Source organism: Sinocyclocheilus anshuiensis, unplaced genomic scaffold, assembly GCF_001515605.1.
Source record: "Sinocyclocheilus anshuiensis isolate Anshui unplaced genomic scaffold, SAMN03320099.WGS_v1.1 scaffold655, whole genome shotgun sequence".
Taxonomy (NCBI): Eukaryota; Metazoa; Chordata; class Actinopteri; order Cypriniformes; family Cyprinidae; genus Sinocyclocheilus; species Sinocyclocheilus anshuiensis.
In genome coordinates, this window is record NW_015548221.1 from 494705 (window position 1) to 513197 (window position 18493).

The 18493-nt window shown below is 38.8% G+C and overlaps 3 protein-coding genes across 7 annotated transcripts in view; 1 reads left to right on the plus strand and 2 right to left on the minus strand.

Moving 5' to 3' along the window:
- LOC107654227 (protein shisa-2) overlaps positions 1 to 1192 on the minus strand; it is a 12075-nt gene extending 10883 nt beyond the window's left edge. Inside the window, exon 1 of the mRNA XM_016441228.1 lies at positions 839 to 1192. Coding sequence (XP_016296714.1) covers positions 839 to 1142 — 304 coding nt within the window. The 5' untranslated portion in view covers positions 1143 to 1192. The remainder of the gene's footprint in view (positions 1 to 838) is intronic.
- The window catches only part of spice1 (spindle and centriole associated protein 1), a 24874-nt gene extending 14359 nt beyond the window's left edge, over positions 1 to 10515 (plus strand). For 2 of the 5 annotated variants that reach the window (XM_016441225.1, XM_016441226.1), the window contains exons 2-18: positions 3323 to 3441; positions 3526 to 3573; positions 3658 to 3804; positions 4364 to 4466; positions 4567 to 4685; positions 4757 to 4839; positions 4931 to 5037; positions 5124 to 5243; positions 6207 to 6475; positions 6560 to 6691; positions 6791 to 6914; positions 7047 to 7160; positions 7773 to 8119; positions 8809 to 8992; positions 9081 to 9162; positions 9340 to 9403; positions 9517 to 10515. In XM_016441225.1, the coding sequence (XP_016296711.1) occupies positions 3349 to 3441; positions 3526 to 3573; positions 3658 to 3804; positions 4364 to 4466; positions 4567 to 4685; positions 4757 to 4839; positions 4931 to 5037; positions 5124 to 5243; positions 6207 to 6475; positions 6560 to 6691; positions 6791 to 6914; positions 7047 to 7160; positions 7773 to 8119; positions 8809 to 8992; positions 9081 to 9162; positions 9340 to 9403; positions 9517 to 9570 (2190 nt within the window). In that variant the 5' untranslated portion in view covers positions 3323 to 3348 and the 3' untranslated portion in view covers positions 9571 to 10515. Of the gene's footprint in view, positions 1 to 2955; positions 3017 to 3322; positions 3442 to 3525; positions 3574 to 3657; positions 3805 to 4363; positions 4467 to 4566; positions 4686 to 4756; positions 4840 to 4930; positions 5038 to 5123; positions 5244 to 6206; positions 6476 to 6559; positions 6692 to 6790; positions 6915 to 7046; positions 7161 to 7772; positions 8120 to 8808; positions 8993 to 9080; positions 9163 to 9339; positions 9404 to 9516 lie in introns of those variants that run through there. The other 3 variants (XM_016441224.1, XM_016441223.1, XM_016441227.1) reach the window with 3 other exon arrangements.
- A 951-nt stretch (positions 10516 to 11466) lies between these two features.
- On the minus strand, positions 11467 to 16426 carry LOC107654196 (uncharacterized). Its single transcript, XM_016441164.1, has 7 exons — positions 16141 to 16426; positions 15562 to 15855; positions 15434 to 15472; positions 15104 to 15355; positions 14342 to 14443; positions 13936 to 14172; positions 11467 to 12986 (listed from the first exon to the last, which is right to left on the minus strand). Exons 1-7 carry the CDS (start codon positions 16172 to 16174, stop codon positions 11638 to 11640), a joined length of 2307 nt encoding a protein of 768 aa, XP_016296650.1. The 5' UTR covers positions 16175 to 16426; the 3' UTR covers positions 11467 to 11637.
- Positions 16427 to 18493: the final 2067 nt, after the last annotated feature.

Below are 18493 nucleotides of genomic sequence, written 5' to 3' on the forward strand. Positions count from 1 at the left end.
TCATTATAGTTGCGCCGCCTCTACTGCCGCGACTCCTAAAAAACTTTTTCATTCCGCGTCGCCCCATCAAGCTCTCACTGGATCCGCTCCTCTGCTATCAACGAGAGCAACGTCTGTACTTCCTCAACAGGGGGAACAGCCACTTTTTGGTTGTTAAAAAAAGGTGCGCTCGTTCAAAACAGTTGCGTTCGATCCTTCGCTGGCTGTGCTGATTTAAATCTAGCGGTTCTTTTGTGTTTGTGTCGCAAGTTCAGTGACGCAGGTAGTGACGATTCTCTCCGGCCAATCCGTGATCAGCAGAGTTTACACGTCACGTTTTGGTAACGGTACGGTTCGCTTGGAACCCCAACCGAAGTGGTACTAAAAAAAGTACCAGGTACCAGGTACTGTACCCAGTGGAAAACCCCCCAAAAGTGAACCGTACCGAGCCGTACCGTGCCGTACCATGCAGTGGAAAAGCGCCATAAAAGAGCCTGTTCATAAGAATCATTCGTTCGGGAACAATGGAGCTCGTTCTAAATAAGAAGCGCTTCTCGCTTAGATAGCTTCTTGGAGATAAACATGCAAACAACATTAACCTTAAGCGTTTTTAACCTCATTTGGACACGAAACTCAACCCAACTTTCTAATTTAGTGGGGCTTTTACACACAAAACGCCTGAGGCACACATTTATTTAAGTGGGTCGATATACGTTACACACTGCTGCTGCTCTAAAAGTTATTGAATTAAACCATTTAAACTTAGCTGGCGTACAATTTGATTACACGGTATAATTGACTAATTTGTTTCAGACAGAGGAAGTTACTCTACCAGAAAACAATGCAGACTTCAGCTTACCTGCCCCAGAATTTTTGTCGTCCTTGTTCCCAGGGTTGGTGTCTTGTGTCTGCTTATCGTTATCACATGTTCCCTGGTCCAGGCGAGCTTCTGAGCTCGAGCAGCAGTATCTGAGCTCGCATTTCCCGCAGCAGATGATGGCCTCGGCGCTGTCGAAGCGCTCCGGGCACTGAAAGCCGTCTCTCCATGCGCCCTGGGCGTCATGAAACCCGTGACAGTATTCTCCACTCGCCTTCACGTTAATGATGGTCAAAAGTGTCAATACCACCGAGACGGCTATCGGGAATCCCGTGCATCCCCGCATCCTGTCACAAACCTGTGCGACTAAAATACCCCAGGATCTGGTCTAGACCTGTTAAGTTAATGACTCGGTAAATTAAACTAATAAAATGAGGAGACGCTGCAAAAAGGATCCCAACTAACAACTTTGGAAATGTCATTGGGCAGAGAAATTCCGAGGTTAATTCAATAGATCCAGCAAAATTGCTCCAGACAAGTATCCACTGTTTACCCCAGCCGTCACAAGACTTCCAGTAGCTTTGTTTCGGATTGAAAGTAAAGAGGGCACATATGAAAACGCATAAAAGCCATAAGGGATGGGGTTTTATACTCATAAACCATAAATTCTGAATATCCAATATTCCTGCGAACTTTGCATCAATCCAACTCTGAGCGGATCTTCATGTCGCCACTTCTCAAATGTCTTCCGTTGAGATACGGAGCAACCAACAACACTGACTTCACTTGTAATCCATACGCTCGATTCCTCAATGTGTTATCACGATTTTTTTACTAGCCAGTCAAGGACGTTTTTCCACATTAATCCATATCATGCGACTTCACTAAAAGTTTTGGGAGGTCCGGCTCATTAATATTTAAAAGAGCACTCAACTACAACAACTGATTTCCAAAGGGTGCAAGCAGTCAGCTGTCAATATCTCAAGCAGGACTAGTGCATAGTGAGGATTTGGCATTGATAGACTGAGAGTGACCCACTGACAACTTCTCCTTCATTCAGGGGGTAGCTGCCCACCCGGCAAGCGGCGCATGCGCAGTGCTGTGCCTTACAAATCCTAACTTTTTGCTTCTCCGCCAGTTGCACAGTGCAAACAAGTGTCATTGTATGTTGACGGGGACCCTGGGCGTTTCAGGAGCGGCTTCTGTGCGATGGGTGTTTAGCGGTGCCCGTGGGGATCTCTCTGAGCACAAAAGGGACGGAAACACCGTATTTGAATGCATTTAGCTCGCCGCTGGCTCACATCCATTAGAGCCCACAATTAGGACTAAGAGATCGCTTGTGTAAATACTATCATCAGCAAACGAACAGAAAAAATAGCCAAGTTTTTTTTAATCAATATATTAAATAATTATTGGATAGATAATATACAATGAAAAACATGTTACGTTCAAACCGTAAAACAATAATTTAAAAGGTATAACAGGAATAGGCCACTATCAACAACAAGCGGACAAAAAAATATTTCTATTAATATATTAATACATATAACACTAAGTTCATGATATATTCTTACATATATGTATGTATGTGTGTATTAATCTGTTTTTATACAGTCTATGGTATTAATGTATGCAATTAACAACAGGTTACATGTAAACTGTAAAATACAATGAATAAAAATGATGCCACTTAACTTTTCTATCAGTATCATTTTTAATAATAGCTAATATTACATGCTCTTCACTACAGTAATGTTTAAAGTCACTAAAAATAAACGATTTTGAGCGTGATCAATGTTGCGTAACATTTTATTTTCTGTTTGTACACAAGAAGACCTTTTCTCTTTCTTCAAGACAAATCAAGTCAAGGTCACATGGTGACAATCATGCAGAACTAGACAAAGCAATCTGGTATTCCACAACGTAACTGTAAGTAGACAGCGCACTCTGGTGGATATAAAAATTATTTTGGGATCTTTGTGAAACAAGTAATAAAACTAAAAGCATATTTAACAAAGAAAATATTTAGTTTATCTATATTTAGTATTTATAGCCTTTTAAGACATTCACATCTTGAGGGTAATTATAATCTTTAAGGTAAAGGATTGTTTTTTAAGTAACAGAACACTTGGACTTTTATTTTGAAATGTATTGTAGCGGTGCTTTTAAATTTGCCCGGATCAACGCTTCCTGTTACTACAACACCAACAAAAACAAACGGTAAAATCTTAGTCCATTGTTCTTCTGACAGTTTTAGGTAAAATGAGTATATCTTTTTGTCAGTACTAAGCCAACTTGTGTCGGTCATTGTGCATAACACGATTAGCTAGTAGTTAGCAAGGATGTGTTTGGATTTTAGCACGTAACGTTATATAAATTAAAAGATAAGTTTCGCTGTTCGTAAAGATACGTTAATTTACAATGATAGTCATAATGTTCTCTGTTCTGCACATACAGAAAATTAAGTGCAAACTTTATCGTTAGCGGCGTATGTTTTGTCCAGCAGTATATTGTTTGTTTCTATAGGTGCCACCTGTGTCTTTTACAGTGAGATGTCTTTAGTGCGGATGAACCGTCCTTTATATGGTGCGGGTAAAAGACCAGTGCGAAGCAGGAAGGTGTCTGCACCAAAGAAAGAATGGGTGGTGAGAACCCGTCATGCAACCAATTACTTTAAATCCTTTTTCTGGAGGGGTTGCCTTATAATTTCTATTTTACTTTTATTTTAGAGCACAGTCAATGATCTTTCGGTGCATAAAGCCACACCGGAGGAACTGGTAAGGAGTTTACTGTGAAAGGTGTGAGCTGTTTTCTTAAGGATTTATTGATTATATATTTTTCTCCATGCATTGATCTCTCAGGCTCGACGTCATGAGATGCACAGATCTCAGAACAGGGTCGTGGCGCAGTGGGAATTAAAAGAAAAGGCTCTAACACGCAGACGGAGGAAAAACCAGCTCCCCAGTCCTCCAGGACTTGATAGAGCCCGACTCAACATCATCAGAGAGGTGCAAATGGATTACAGACGGCTCACAAAATTAAGCTTGTAAAAACTACATCTGGGAAGAATGTAATATGTTTTAACTCTAAAGCCTACTGTATCATATTTGATACACAGATTCTTAATTTCTCTGAATTAATAAAGCTAAAAGCTTAAAAAGCTAAAAAAAAAAACTAAAAAAACCCCCTGTCATATAGTTTAGACTTTATAGCAAGTAAAATTAAAGACTTTTAGTACTAAAGTTTTAAAGATCTCATTGATAAATATCAGAAACTGCACCAAATAACATATTTCCTAACTCTGTTTTGACCACTGAATAAAATTGAGGTGTTTTTTCATCTTAACGTGTGAGCCCACTTTATCATACTATATTAGCCATAAAGCCTGGTGTATCAAATATGATGCTCAACAAAAAGTGTAGATATATTAACACCGTTCCATATAAAAATAAATCAGTTTTGTCTAACTATTATTTTATATGTCAGACTTTACAAAGCTCATACTAACATTTTGTTCGATAACAGATCAGATAACAAAAAGGTTATGAAAATCTTTTTTTTTTAAAGTTGTTTTCAGATCAGTGTCAGTTGCAGGATGTCATTGCACGGTCTGACAGAGCTTTGGCTGAGGTGAAAGACCTTTTTGGTGATGCACCCCGTCGACGCACAGGTATTTGATTCTTGTGCAGTATAAACTAATGTGCTATTATCTGATCAAACAAGTATTATGTAAATGTACTTGTGAAAGCTCATAAATTTGTGTTTTTTAGGATTCCCCACCATTACTGTGGCACCTGACTGTGATTCTGACTCTGAGCTTCCTGTCCATCAAAAACCTGATCCTCCAACCCAGCTGTCATTGCTCAGCCAGACTATGATGGATCAGCAGGTACTCGCACACAAGCACCACCTACAGCTTTTACTCTGTAATAAAACCTAGAATAATAAAGTCTTTTGTAGGCCCTGAATGAGTTGGAGGACTGTGAAGAGGAACATGATGAAGTCCAGGATGCCCCGGTGCACCTCAGCTCTGTGATGCACAGGTGTGAATGACTGTTCATTTATCTTCAATAAACAACTTCTAATGCATTTTGATTGTCTTTAGAAAGTTTAACTTTAAATGCTTGTTTTCAGAAAAAGAAATAAATGTAGGTCAAAGTCCTTTCCATGGACCTCAGATCATCCGGAGCAGGAGCTACCCAAGACACCATGTAATACTAGAGTCAGAGAAGATCAGGCAGGTAATGAAGGCATGAGCTTCTTTATGTCATTGCAGGTTATTGTCAAGATGAATCTGTTGAACTTTTTTTTTGCTTCTATTGCGCAGCCCTCAATGCCACGGTGGCTGTACAGCGTTTAAAATCCAGACAGACTTGTCCTGATGTAAACCAATCTACTTCACTAGTCAACCAGGTTCTGAACCCAGAGCCTGCTTCCTCTCAACCAGGTTGAGCACTGTTATCAGACACTATTTTTAGTATATTATACAATAACGTAATAATACTTATTTAAATTTTGTTAAGTTTTTTTATTTTTTTATTTTGTAATAATATTTCACAGCATTATTGTTTTGACTGTTTTTTTTATCAAATCAGGATTGGTGAGCTTGACAGACAGACTATGTATATAATATACATTTTAATAACACTAATAACAACAATAATATTAATGCAGTAAAAAAAATTTTTTTTATAAATGTTATTGTGTGTGTGTGTGTGTGTGTACTTTAAATGCTTGTTTTCAGAAAAAGAAATAAATGTAGGTCAAAGTCCTTTCCATGGACCTCAGATCATCCGGAGCAGGAGCTACCCAAGACACCATGTAATACTAGAGTCAGAGAAGATCAGGCAGGTAATGAAGGCATGAGCTTCTTTATGTCATTGCAGGTTATTGTCAAGATGAATCTGTTGAACTTTTTTTTTGCTTCTATTGCGCAGCCCTCAATGCCACGGTGGCTGTACAGCGTTTAAAATCCAGACAGACTTGTCCTGATGTAAACCAATCTACTTCACTAGTCAACCAGGTTCTGAACCCAGAGCCTGCTTCCTCTCAACCAGGTTGAGCACTGTTATCAGACACTATTTTTAGTATATTATACAATAACGTAATAATACTTATTTAAATTTTGTTAAGTTTTTTTATTTTTTTATTTTGTAATAATATTTCACAGCATTATTGTTTTGACTGTTTTTTTTATCAAATCAGGATTGGTGAGCTTGACAGACAGACTATGTATATAATATACATTTTAATAACACTAATAACAACAATAATATTAATGCAGTAAAAAAAATTTTTTTTATAAATGTTATTGTGTGTGTGTGTGTGTGTGTATTTAGTTGTGTATCTAGACATAAATTACATAGAATAAATGGTAATACCTGTTTTTCTTTATCTTTTTTTCCCCCAGGTATTAAGGGAAGCTCAGTTCAAGCCAGTAGGGGGCGCTCCGGACATACCTCTGGCCTTAACGGCTCAGGGTTAAGCTCTATGGCAGGAAACCAGTCCAGTCTGGAGCTTCTGCAGGGCATGCTTGAGCAAGTGGACACTGAGCTGGACTCTCTTGACCACCAGAATCCTTCATCAGAAGCTGGACCACAGCAACAGAGACCAGGCCTCACCGGCTTCTCTGTTGCTCTAGTGGCGACACTTGGACGTCTAGCCAGTCATATTAGAAAAGTGAGGGCACACAAGTGAAATCCAAAAGATTCTTTAACAAAATTGGTCAAATGAGTCACTTCCTCATTTACATCACTTGCACAGAAAGAAGAGGAGGCTCTGAGGGAGGCACAGGCGAGAAGACGACTAGAGGAGGAGGTGAAGGAGCAGAGAGCTTTGATTGACGCCCTGACTGTAGAGTCACTGACACTGAGGGAAGAGAGTGCCAACCTGCAGGTGAACTATTTAGCCTTCAGAAACAGTATCCAGATGTTATTTGCAAGTTTGTCCATTCATATGCCATTTTTGATGGTGTTTGCTTTTGTTTTCATGCAGGAAAGGCTGCAGCAGCAGATATTTGACCTAGAGCGGCGTCTAGATGCTGTAGTCCTGGTGGTGGGAAGACCAGATTCTGCAGAACCACACAAAACAGTGGAAATCACAGATAATGCAGCTCGAAGTAACTACCACAAACTGTAGATCATGCACCTGTAAACTAGTTGTATCTAATTTGATCAGGATTGGTTATCTTGAGTATGTATTTAAACCTGCAGCAGCACAGTGATTAAGAAGATTGTGTTGTGTTCTGTAGAAAGCAGAAATCTGGAGTATGGCTGTACTGAAAAGGATCTACAGCAACAGGACTTTGTCTCTGCAGCCGTGCTGCTCTCTCCTCCTCGTCAAAGAGATGGTCTGCCTCTCGCAGGTCAGTTTGAAGTGTAGAAAGATCCCTCATTCTGTCAATTTACACCGAGTAGTGTTGAGGGCTTAACACTAAGATGGGCATCACTATTGTTGTTTTATAATCCAGATGCAACATTTTGGAGGATGATAAAATAGATCATACATAGACATTAAATAAAAAGGTCCCATACATGTCTACAAATTTCAACGTCCTGAAGAATCCACCAAGCAACCCCCATCAGCACCCCTAGAAAATACTAAGAACTCTAAGAACTAACACTAAGAACTAATATTAGCAAATGTTAGGAAAAATTGTTAGGTCACAAAATATTTATAAAAAAAATGGTTGTGGGTGGCTAATTTTGCATTACTGAAACCACTCATTAGAAAATATAAAATATTTGTTTATGTTTTGATACATGTTCTGAAAAGAAAGGGTTCGCACGGGTGTACTTTCTGTAACTCTGCCCAGCATTTATGAATTAACAATCAAAATGCAGTAACGGAGTTAAAAAATATATGTACTTTAGGACTTCTTAGGAAGTCACTTCTTTTCTCTATTTTGAACGCTTGCTAAATCTAATTGAATCATCAATGCAAGTATGACTCAACAGTATTTTCTTACTTCTCCCAGCATGTCGTCCACATTCACACGCACCCCCGCTGCACTACAGTGGCTCCTGTGCAGCAACGGGAAGTCAGGGTTCACTGGAGGACTTTGACATCTCCATCTCTCCTTCCTCCTTCGCTAGCCTACCACGGCCCACTCCTCTGCTGGATGATCTCTCTCAAGATGCCATGTTAGGGGAGATCGCGGAACTGACACGTCAGAACGCAGCGATCCGGGCGCAGTTGGGGCAGCACCGTCCGTCTCCAGCTGGAGCTTCAGTGTCCAGGGAGCAGAGTGCAGACCGGCTTTCCACAGCCAGTTCTGTAGTTAGACAAGTGTCGCCCTCTACAGAGCCGCAGCGCACACAGCAGGTTAGTTACATACTGTGGACTTGGGAGTAAAGTAGTCTGCAGTTCCTCACAACTGCTTTTCAGTTTTCAATACTTTATTTCTTATAGTTGTGCCTTTACTTCTAACAAATGTGACTTTACACTACTGATCAAAAGTTTAGGGTCAATAAGATTTAAAAAAATGTTTTAAAAGACTCCTCTCTAATGCTCACCAAGGCTGCATTTACTTGATCAAAAATACAGTTAAAACAGCAGTAGTTAAATATTTTCAATTTGAAACAACTGTTTTCAATTTTAATATATTTTTAAAAGTGTTGTTTATTCCTGTGTTGAAAATTCAGCTGCCATTACTCCAGTCTTCAGTGTCACATGATCCTTCAGAAGTCATTCTAATATGCTGATTTGGTGGTCAAGAAACATTTCTTATTATCTTCTGGTTAATATCACTTGTTGAATAGAGGAATTATTCTGATTATTTTTTTGAATCATACTCACCACAAACTTTTAACCGTAGTTCGTCTCATTTGTGAGACTTGCGAGTTTCTCATAATTGTCTATCTCACAATTACAACTTAATATTTCTCAGTTGCGACCTTTTATGTTTTCCGCCACAATTACATATGTTTTACTCTGAGGTAGAAACTGGCTTCCATAGTACACAGTGAGTTTGGATGTGGCAGTTTCATACATTTACATATTTTTTTGTCCAGCTTATTTCTGTAGAGAGATCCTCAACGATGGAGATTGAACAAAAACTGCAGGAGCTGAACCGCCAGAGTGCTGAAGCAAGAGCTAAACTACTAGAGCTCATTGAACAACAGAAACAGAGCGCCTCTCTCAGAGTTTCTCCTGCCATTTCCCCAGTACCTCCTCACTCCAGCAGCACTCATACAGGTGTGTGTCTGTTTTAATAGGGCTTACATCCTCTCAGATCCTGCAGAATGAGAGTAACTCATATATGGCGACTATTCATGTTTTAAAGCTGTTCGAGGGTTAACTCCAGAGCAATTTTTGACACTTCCTGAGAGAAACAATTCACCACAACCCAGTGCAAGTAGTCGAAGGTGAGTTATAAAAAGCCAAGAACAGTTTTGCTTATAAGATATGAACAGAAACACATTAGACTTGACTCTTCAATTCAACTGTGGTAGTATAATTACAAGGCATTTTTCAAATCGGTGTTAAATAGCGTTTTAGATTTAGCTAAGTAATATTTTTTATGTTTATTTTTTTTTTCTCAGGTCAACTGGAAGAGTCTCACCACAAAGTTTGGATAGTGTGGAAATCCAGAGGCTTGATAATCAAGTATGAAATATCATTTTTATTGCACATATAACCATCATACGTAGTTTCTAAAACGTAATATTGATACTTATAGTATCTAAAACTTCAGATACTTTGTATTTTATTTCTGACAGGTGGACAAGCTGAAAAGAGAGGGCTGGTTTGCATTGTCAGCTCATGTCAAATGACTTGAGCTCAAGGAATATGGCCTATGAATAACATCATATTTCCATGCACAATATTATTCCAATACATTTGACATCCCTAGTTTGGTCTGATCAAACATCCTTACTGCAGCATACCTGTGTAATGCTCATGTTGAGAGGGCCTGTCTATGCAACAAACCATGAGAATTATGTGGGAGGTGTAGGCATGGCCAGATTACATTGATAAACAATAGATAACGTCAGACAGTTTTACCTAGTATGACATTTACTTGAATCTTCATATGAAGTATTTTAAATATCAGTGTGCGTGCAGGCATATTGATTTGACTGTTCAACTGTATTTAACATATTAGTTCTATAATTTAAGAAATGTATAATTCCACAATAAATTTTAGTTAATAAAATGCTTTATTGTGTTTTTTATATCACATTATTATATGCATTGTTTTTTGATTTTGAGAACAGTGAAAAAGTAAAGCAGCCAAAAATGTAAAACAGTTGGAATTAACGTTTCATAATTACAATAAATGTTCAAGCAATGTTCAGTTCGTAACACTGACATGGTAATAACGTGTTCTGTAAATAATTCCTAGCTGGTTATTGATTTTCAGTAGCACAGCACCATGTAAACCACCAAACGAGAGTTGATATGATATGCAGTTATTAAAACCTCAGTATGCTTTAGCATACTGAGCACAATACTTTACAAATATGATGTTTCAGACTTTAATTTCAAATTTGTGGTATTTACTTGCTCTTTTCCTATTTTACAGAGCCCTGCACTTAACATGCGAACAAAAATGTATTTATTGTAGCCAAGAATTAAGAATTTGTTCTCTCATTTTAGTCAAATTATGACCACGATGTATTTCTTTTTTTCTCATTTATTTGCTGCGATTTATCTAAACCAAGAGAACAAATTTTTAATCTGTGGCCATGATGTGTGTGTGTATATATATATATACAGTGGGTACGGAAAGTATTCAGACCCCCTTCAATTTTTCACTCTTTGTTATATTGCAGCCATTTGCTAAAATCATTTAAGTTAATTTTTTTTCCTCATTAATGTACACACAGCACCCCATATTGACAGAAAAACACAGAATCGTTGACATTTTTGCAGATTTATTAAAAAAGAAAAACTGAAATATCACATGGTCCTAAGTATTCAGTAAGGGGGTCTGAATACTTTCCGTACCCACTGTATATAATTTTTTTCCCCTGCATATCATCATGTGCGGGGCTCAATACTTTTTATACTGTAAGATAATAAGTGTGCGTTTCACATTTTGATTTGCTTGTGTTTTTGCACCTAAATAGCTACAAATCCATTTTTATTCATAAAATTAATCTATAAATGTTAAAAATTTGAGGCAAAAAACTTTAAAATACTTTTAAATGAAGTACAGCATGTGACACTAGCTGCATTTCCATTACAGATTTGTGCAAATCTTTTGCAATATTTTATAAATGCTAATGAAAAAACTGTTGTGAAATGACGGCTTTTCCATTAACCGGTGTTATGCAACTATTTTTTTCCTCTCGTGATTAATCATGGCGACGGATGTTGGTTTAGGTTTAATCGAAGGAGAAGTAGGTGTGTATCTTTTGCGAAGCATTGTGGAGAGCGTGCTGCAGCGCACCTGGTATAAACACAAGCACCGACTTACGTTAGAGTGGCCACGATCAGCTCTGGTGGCCATGTCTGAGCTGTATTGCAGTGTAAATAAGGGGTTATTAAGCATTAATGGCAAGGAAAGCTCCTTATACTTGAGAGCGGCCACTTTTGAGGTGTTTCTTGGGGATTATAGTACATTAAAGAATGATCATGTGATTTACGTACACCAGGTGACCTGAAAATGCGAAAAAACGGTTTCCATTACAGTTTGCGAAATATTCCTTTTTTTTTAATTGCCCCAAAACCATCTCATGCCAGCATAAAAACGTTTGTCCGATATTTGGCAGTTTTTGCGAAATTGGCGTGTTTCCATTCAATTCGCAATTTCAATTTGGGCAATTTGATGGGTAATGGAAACACAGCTACTGTTTGTCACTGCAACGTCATGTCAAGTGTCAACTACCCGTATTTTAATCTACCTCACAATCCCTATGTGGCATAGCCCATAGCCTGCCACTCCTGTATATAAATTTGACCTCACACTCCAACCCAGAGGTCTTGACCTTGAAGCAGCATCCTTCAACCTTGAGCTGAGCGGAGTGTCTCTGAGCCAGCGCCTGTAGCTCATCCCAGCCATCACTTTCTCCCTCTCTGACCCACACTTTCCCACCTATCTCAGCCAAAACGTTGCCACCGCACCACTGCATGTCACGCAGCCCTTCTGCTTTGAGCAGATACATACATGCACAACGTGGCACACACACCTTGAAGCGCCCCCTTCCTTCTTCATAACAAAGACAGTGCAGTCGTACCAGGAATGAAGTGGGTTCTGACGTGATAAAATGAATGACCTCCTCCATCCCATTGTCGATGGCGACAGGCCCGTGAACCCTGCTGACAGAAAACAGCTTCGCGGGACCGAGTATCCGTACCGATTCGAGAATAAACTGGAAGTTGTGGTGCTCGCCAAGTTGTAAGTATGTTTGGAATTCGGATAGGGTCTCCTGGTGGAGCTGCATGAGAGAGCCCAATCCCAGCTGTGCAGGATTGAACTCCAACACTGAAAGCAAGCGATGGCGAACTCCCGCGTCAAAGGCTTCAGAGTTAAAAGCAGGATTTGATAAGACAAACCGCACATGCTGGATGACCGTAGCAGGGGGCGCATTTGAAAAGTCAACGGTGGTTCGTTTGGGCTGCACGACATCTAGGAGACGTGCGATACGAACGCACGCCTCCATGTGCTGTCTAGCAAGAAGAGTTGTGTCCTTGTCCGAGGAGGATGGAACCATGCTGCTTAGAGCTTTACGGATGACCCGCACAGAGACGCCCTGGAAGGAAGTGACCCGGTGTAGCCTGCTGGGCCTGCAGGAAAACAAACCTTCAACTGAAGAGGAAAGCTGGAGGCCTTCCTGGAGGGGATGAAGGTCTCTTAGCACCTGAGCAAGGACTCTCACACTCTGCAGCAGACTCTCAGCATCCCCTTCGGTCCAGCACTGCTCCACTTCCTGCAGCAAAGCGGCCTCCACTCTGCCGCTGGCACTCAGCTGCTCGATCATGCCTAGTATGCCTCCGCTACGCTTCGCCTCCGGCTCCTCCAGAACCTCTGCCATGCAGTCCCACACCAGAAAGCTGAAGATGGCCCACATGGTGCGCTGATCTGTGCAGTCATCAGGACACAGGTGGTCCCAGCTGCATAAGTGGTCCTGATCGTGAAGGTGGTCCCAGCTGTGCCGGTGACTGTGGATACCGCTGCGGAGAAGAGTCTCGGCTTTTTGCAGCAACTTCAACAGCAGGCACCCCCTCTCTGAAAGCTGAACCCCTACAGATGACAACCAGATACATCATGTTGGTTTTATCTATCATTTTCTTTACAACTTGAATAGATGTGAATGTAAAATCTTAATTATCACAATTTCTTTCTACTGTTCAAAAGCTTGGGTTGGTACAATTTTTTTTTATTTTATTTTATTTATTTTTTTTGAAAGATGCTTGTACTCACCAAGCTGCATTTATTTGATCTTAAATACAGTAAAAAAAACTGTTAACACTGTCAAATATTTAATTTAAATAAAAACTTTAAATAACTTTTTTTTTAATTTTAATATATTTTAAAATATAATTTCTGTGATGGCAAGGCTGAATTTTCAGCATTTATTACTCCAGTCTTCAATGTCACATGATCCTTCAGAAATCATTCTAATATACTGATTTGGTGCTCAATAAATGTTTCTTATTATTAATGTTGAAAACAATTGTGCTGCTTAATATTTTTGTGGACGGTTTCTGTGATACGTTTTTCAGGATTCTTTGATGAAAAGAAAATTCAAAAGATCAGCATTTATTTGAAATAGAAACTTCTGGACATTATAAATTTATTAATGTCTTAATTTAATGCTTTTTTTCTGAATAAAAGTATTAATTTAATTTTTAAAAAATCATACTGGCCCCCATACTCTAAGGTAAAAAGTATATATTGTTTTATATAAAGTATATATTTCAGATTTTTATTAATGCATATTTCTGCATATTGGTAACATCACAAGACTTTATTTATCCAACCTTAATTATATATTAATAAGCAGTTCAAAATGTTACATTTAATTTAAATTTAAGCAGAAATGCAACAGTTCAGTTAAAGAAGCACTCTACTGAAAAACTATTTACAACTGAAAAAATTAATAGTTATTTACAAAAATATTTGCTTTATTTAACTTAATTTGTTAAACAGAATCTGAGGTTAAGCCTGAGATGGACTGGCCTTTACTTACACCGAGGGCTGAGTTCTGCCACTCTGCTCAGTAGTCTGTCGGCGTACTTTGTCTTCTCTATATACAGGGACACTAGAGCCTCCAGCTGGGCTGAGTCTTCAATGCCAACCCCTTCCAGAAAATACTCTCTGACCGTCCGACGCGGCAAGCCTACCGCCACACCAACCTCACAGACATTAAGCCTAATCTCATCCCCCACAGTCAAGCCTAGCCGAGTCATGACCTGCTGCAGGCCTCCTGATGGAAGCAAGATCATCAAGGACAACATCAGTTCTGCAAGCTTAGATCTTAGATGAATTCTGGAAACAAAAATTATTTTTTTTGGTCTGAGCAAATTTACCAGGCATAAATATTTCTAGTCTCATATTTTTCAACAAAATGAGTATAATGCTGAAATGTGAATCACCTGACAGAGGTAAAGCCCTCAAGTGACCTCGGGTTTCCTCCACTGCTATCGGCACAATGCTGCCTTCAGGTTCTTTATTAAGGTCTTCCACCAAACTGTTCACTGAAAAATGAGAAGACTGTAAAGAAGCTGAAGTCCTGGCTGAAACAATATTAGGAGTTCTAACTGATGTTTATTACATTTCTGTGGTAATATTTTTGCTGAAACTGATTACTTTATCATAAAAAAAATTTGAGGTAAAAAAGAAAGAAAAATGTATACTTTTACTCAGCAAGGAGGCATTAAAATTAATCAAAGTGACAGTAAAGACATTTTAATTACTGTTCATTGAACGTTCTATTCATCAAAGAATCCTAAAAAAAAATGTTTTCCACAAAAATAATAAGCAGCAAAATTTCAACAATGATAATAATGACTATTACTAATAACCTGGCACTAATAATAATTGCCAGATCAGAGTATGACACTGAAGACTGAAGTAATGACTGCTGAAAATTCAACTTTGCCATTACAGTAAATTACATTTCAAAATATACTGAAATCAGTTATCAGTTGTAATAATATATCGTAATATTGTTGTTTTTATAATACTGATATCATTTTATCAAATTAATGCAGTCTTGATGAGCAAAAGAGACTTCTTTCAAAAACATTTAAAAATCTGAATTATTCCAAATATTTGACCAGGTAGTGTGCATTACAATATTATATGCATTTCGATTATAAAACTGCATTTAGTTAACTTATTAAAGTTGTGCTGACCATTAAGTTCCTCAGCTAGCTGCTCGTCTTCATTCTTTAGCGCTGTGTAAAAGCTCTTGCATGCTTTTTCTCCTTTCTTCAGGCAGATGGACAGCAGGGTTTGTGCTTGCTGTGTTGGGATGAGTATTGCTTGGATTTTCTCCAGCTCCAACTGAGTCAGAATGCCTCTGGAGAAGAGATCGAAGGAGACCGGCAGTACAGAAAGGCCCAAGCGTGAGCACAAAACATTAAACTGGGCCTGTAGTTGATGTTCTGCATGGAGACAGGACAATGGTGAGGGCTGGGAGACATTTACATTAAGTAAAAGTGAAAATGCTGAGACTGTCTTACCTGTTGGACCTTGCGTAATGCCTGGTGGTTGGAAATTATCTAATATGAGAGCGCAAAATGTTTTAGTATTTACATCATGCTACTGCATTTATGTTTTAAGACAGAACGCAACTTTAGTCATAGCAAACCTTCTTCTGAGGTCAACCAGGTTCGTAGACGCGGGTAATGTTTCTTGCATTTTCTCAGACACTCCATGAAACTAGAGGCTCCACTTTCATCCATCTGAGCGTCAACAATCTCTAGAAGCTTTCGGACTTTGTTGGGTGGCGTTCGTTCAGCTTCAATTTCATAACAGTTTTCTCTAGAGAGCAGACCTACAGATATAACACAGTCTAGCAGAGGGCCCAGGTGATAAAGAGCATCCACCAGAAGCATCTGTGAAGACAGGAGCCGGGCCTTTACAGTTTGCTTCTCCTCTGCTCCTATAGGGAGAGTGGGGGAAGATGAGCCATTTTTCACTCCAGTAACTCTTCAGATTTTACAATTGTTTCCTGTCAATTCGAATGATAAATTCTCCAGTGAATCAGGTTAGAGCTAAGTTTAGCCATATAGACCAAAATATGAGCCAAATTAAACATTAATTAAAAAGTACAAAATAAAAATGGCATGTCTAATATAGCCTAAATATGATTGGACAGCAAAGGTACAGTAACAGTTTTGCACTTTTTCTGATAGATCGATACGAAAGGTAAATCTATAAAGCTTACCTGAAATGTGGGGTCTCTCGGTTGAGGAAGCCATCACAATATTACATGGAAATAATTCATACTACTCATCTTCAAACTATGGCGCGTTCATTCAAACATTTCACTTCTGATCTCACGCAATTCATTCATATCAGTTCACTTGATGGAAATCCTGACGCGCGGAGACTGTAGAACCGCGAATCGACGATGACAAAAGTCACTCGGCGGCACTTAATGTAAAAAAATATATACTTGAGTATATCTGAGTTTTGTGCATCGGCTAAATGCCAGTGTTTGTCATAAAGTGTCTCGAGCAGTTCCTCAGTGTACCACTTCCTGGAAGTGGTGAGCTACCTGTGAAAGTTTTAAGTCTTGAGTCAACAAAGTTTCATATTGATAAATGCTAAAACTTCAACTCCCACGGTCATATAAGATTCAGTTTGAGTGGAGATTCTGATTTTGTGATTAAATATAAACAGTCTCAGGATTGAAACTGTGCTTTTAAATCTATGGGCGTGACCTCTTGTGCCCGCCATGTGAGTTATAAAATGAAACCAGTATAAACTCGTTATTTAATATAATTAGTGGTCAAATCTGAAGCGAAATGTCTTTTGCGAGGGCTGGAAATTCGCTTTTGAGGTCTTTTGAGTCTTTGTTTGTGAGGTGAGCACAGAACCTGCTGAATTCATACATTTTTTTGTGTCTCATGTTTTGTGAGGCTTTGCAGTCACATGAGATGCATATATTATGGATCTCTTCATCTTATTATTACATACCCTGCTAAAGAGTTAAAGACTACAGCGTCCAGTCTCTTATTACTTCATAATGTTGGAGAGACCAGGGCTAATTTTCCACACTATTAAAAAAAGGTCAAATATAAACCAACAAACAGGCTAAAAACTATTGTGAGATGAATGAACTATAATAAATGTATACCATGTAAAACACACGTGGCAATTTACCAATATAAAACAACATTGCTAGAGAAAATAATTTGTGTGTATATTTTAAATGCTGTTTTTCAGTGAGCAGCTATTTATTTGCATCAGTGTTGTTATTGTTAACTAAACTATAAGTATTTAAAAAAATTATTTAAATAAAAGTGAAATAAATGTAGGCCTAATTGAATCGATGATTCTTGATACGCGCTTTGAAGTCCCGATCTGAATCAAATGATTCGTGATACGCGATCCGATTGGAGCAATTCAAAACAGTGAATCATTTTGCGACGCAATGGTTTAACTGATTCAAAAAGTTTCAAAAAGCTTCGTTGTGTTCTTTGCTCGCTTTCTCTATATAATTTATTAGTTGTTTGAAAAACCGTGGAAATGAAATCATTCCAATTAATAGGCCTAACGTACAATGTTTTTATTAAACTGTCATTACGATAAATACAGTTTCAGTCGTATATATACATACTAAAATAACGCATGCCTTTACAGTGACACCTACAGTAAAGATTACTTCAGGTAGAGTTATCAGTGAGGCCAGGAGGGGGCGCTCAGCCTGTGGTCTATGTGGTTCCTAATGCCCCCAGTGGTGATGGAGACGATACTGTAAAAAAGCCACCGCACTTCAAATGAGACATTAAAACAAGCTCCTGGTAGTGATTGAGAAGAGTTCCATACTCTCTGTAAATCACTTTGAATGGAAATTCCAGGAAATGTGCTATAGAAATGTAAGGAATTTTGATTGTATGCATCTATTTCCTCTTCCAGTTTAATATTCCACAGCTTACACCGAGGGCCACTTAACTGATCACCCTATGTAATATCTCCAAGCGGTTTTATAAGGGAGGGGGTATCTGAAGGATATAAGAAGGAGTAAATATTGAACAAAGTAACTGTGTGCTCTCATACAGTGGTTGGGAATAGAGGTGCAAAATGCCAGGTTAGGGGTCGTCACAGAAACCCTCCATACACAGGGTGGGGCCCTTTGTGCCAGGAACGGTGGAGTGGAGGAGAGGCTGAATGGAGGATTAATCCCACACCAGTGCATCACAATGCTCCTTCCCCTCCAAGAGCCAAGAGCCAATGGTAACACAATGTAAATTCATTCACGTTCAATCTTTATCATTTCTCAGTCTTAAAAACACATGAATTCCTAAACTTGCACCCTCAGTAACATCCCTCACCTCCTACATACAAACACACACATCCATGCAGGCTTAAATACACATTCATTCATGTTCACATACCCACTTATTAATTGGCACACTTGTTTAAAACAATGAGGAGCTCTTGTAATGTGTGTGTGTGTGTGTGTGTGTGTGTGTGTGTGAGAGAGAGAGAGAGAGAGAGAGAGAGAGAGAGAGAGATGCTGGCTGGTTCTTCTTTAACACATTTAAATCTACCCCCACTTCACTTTCATAGAG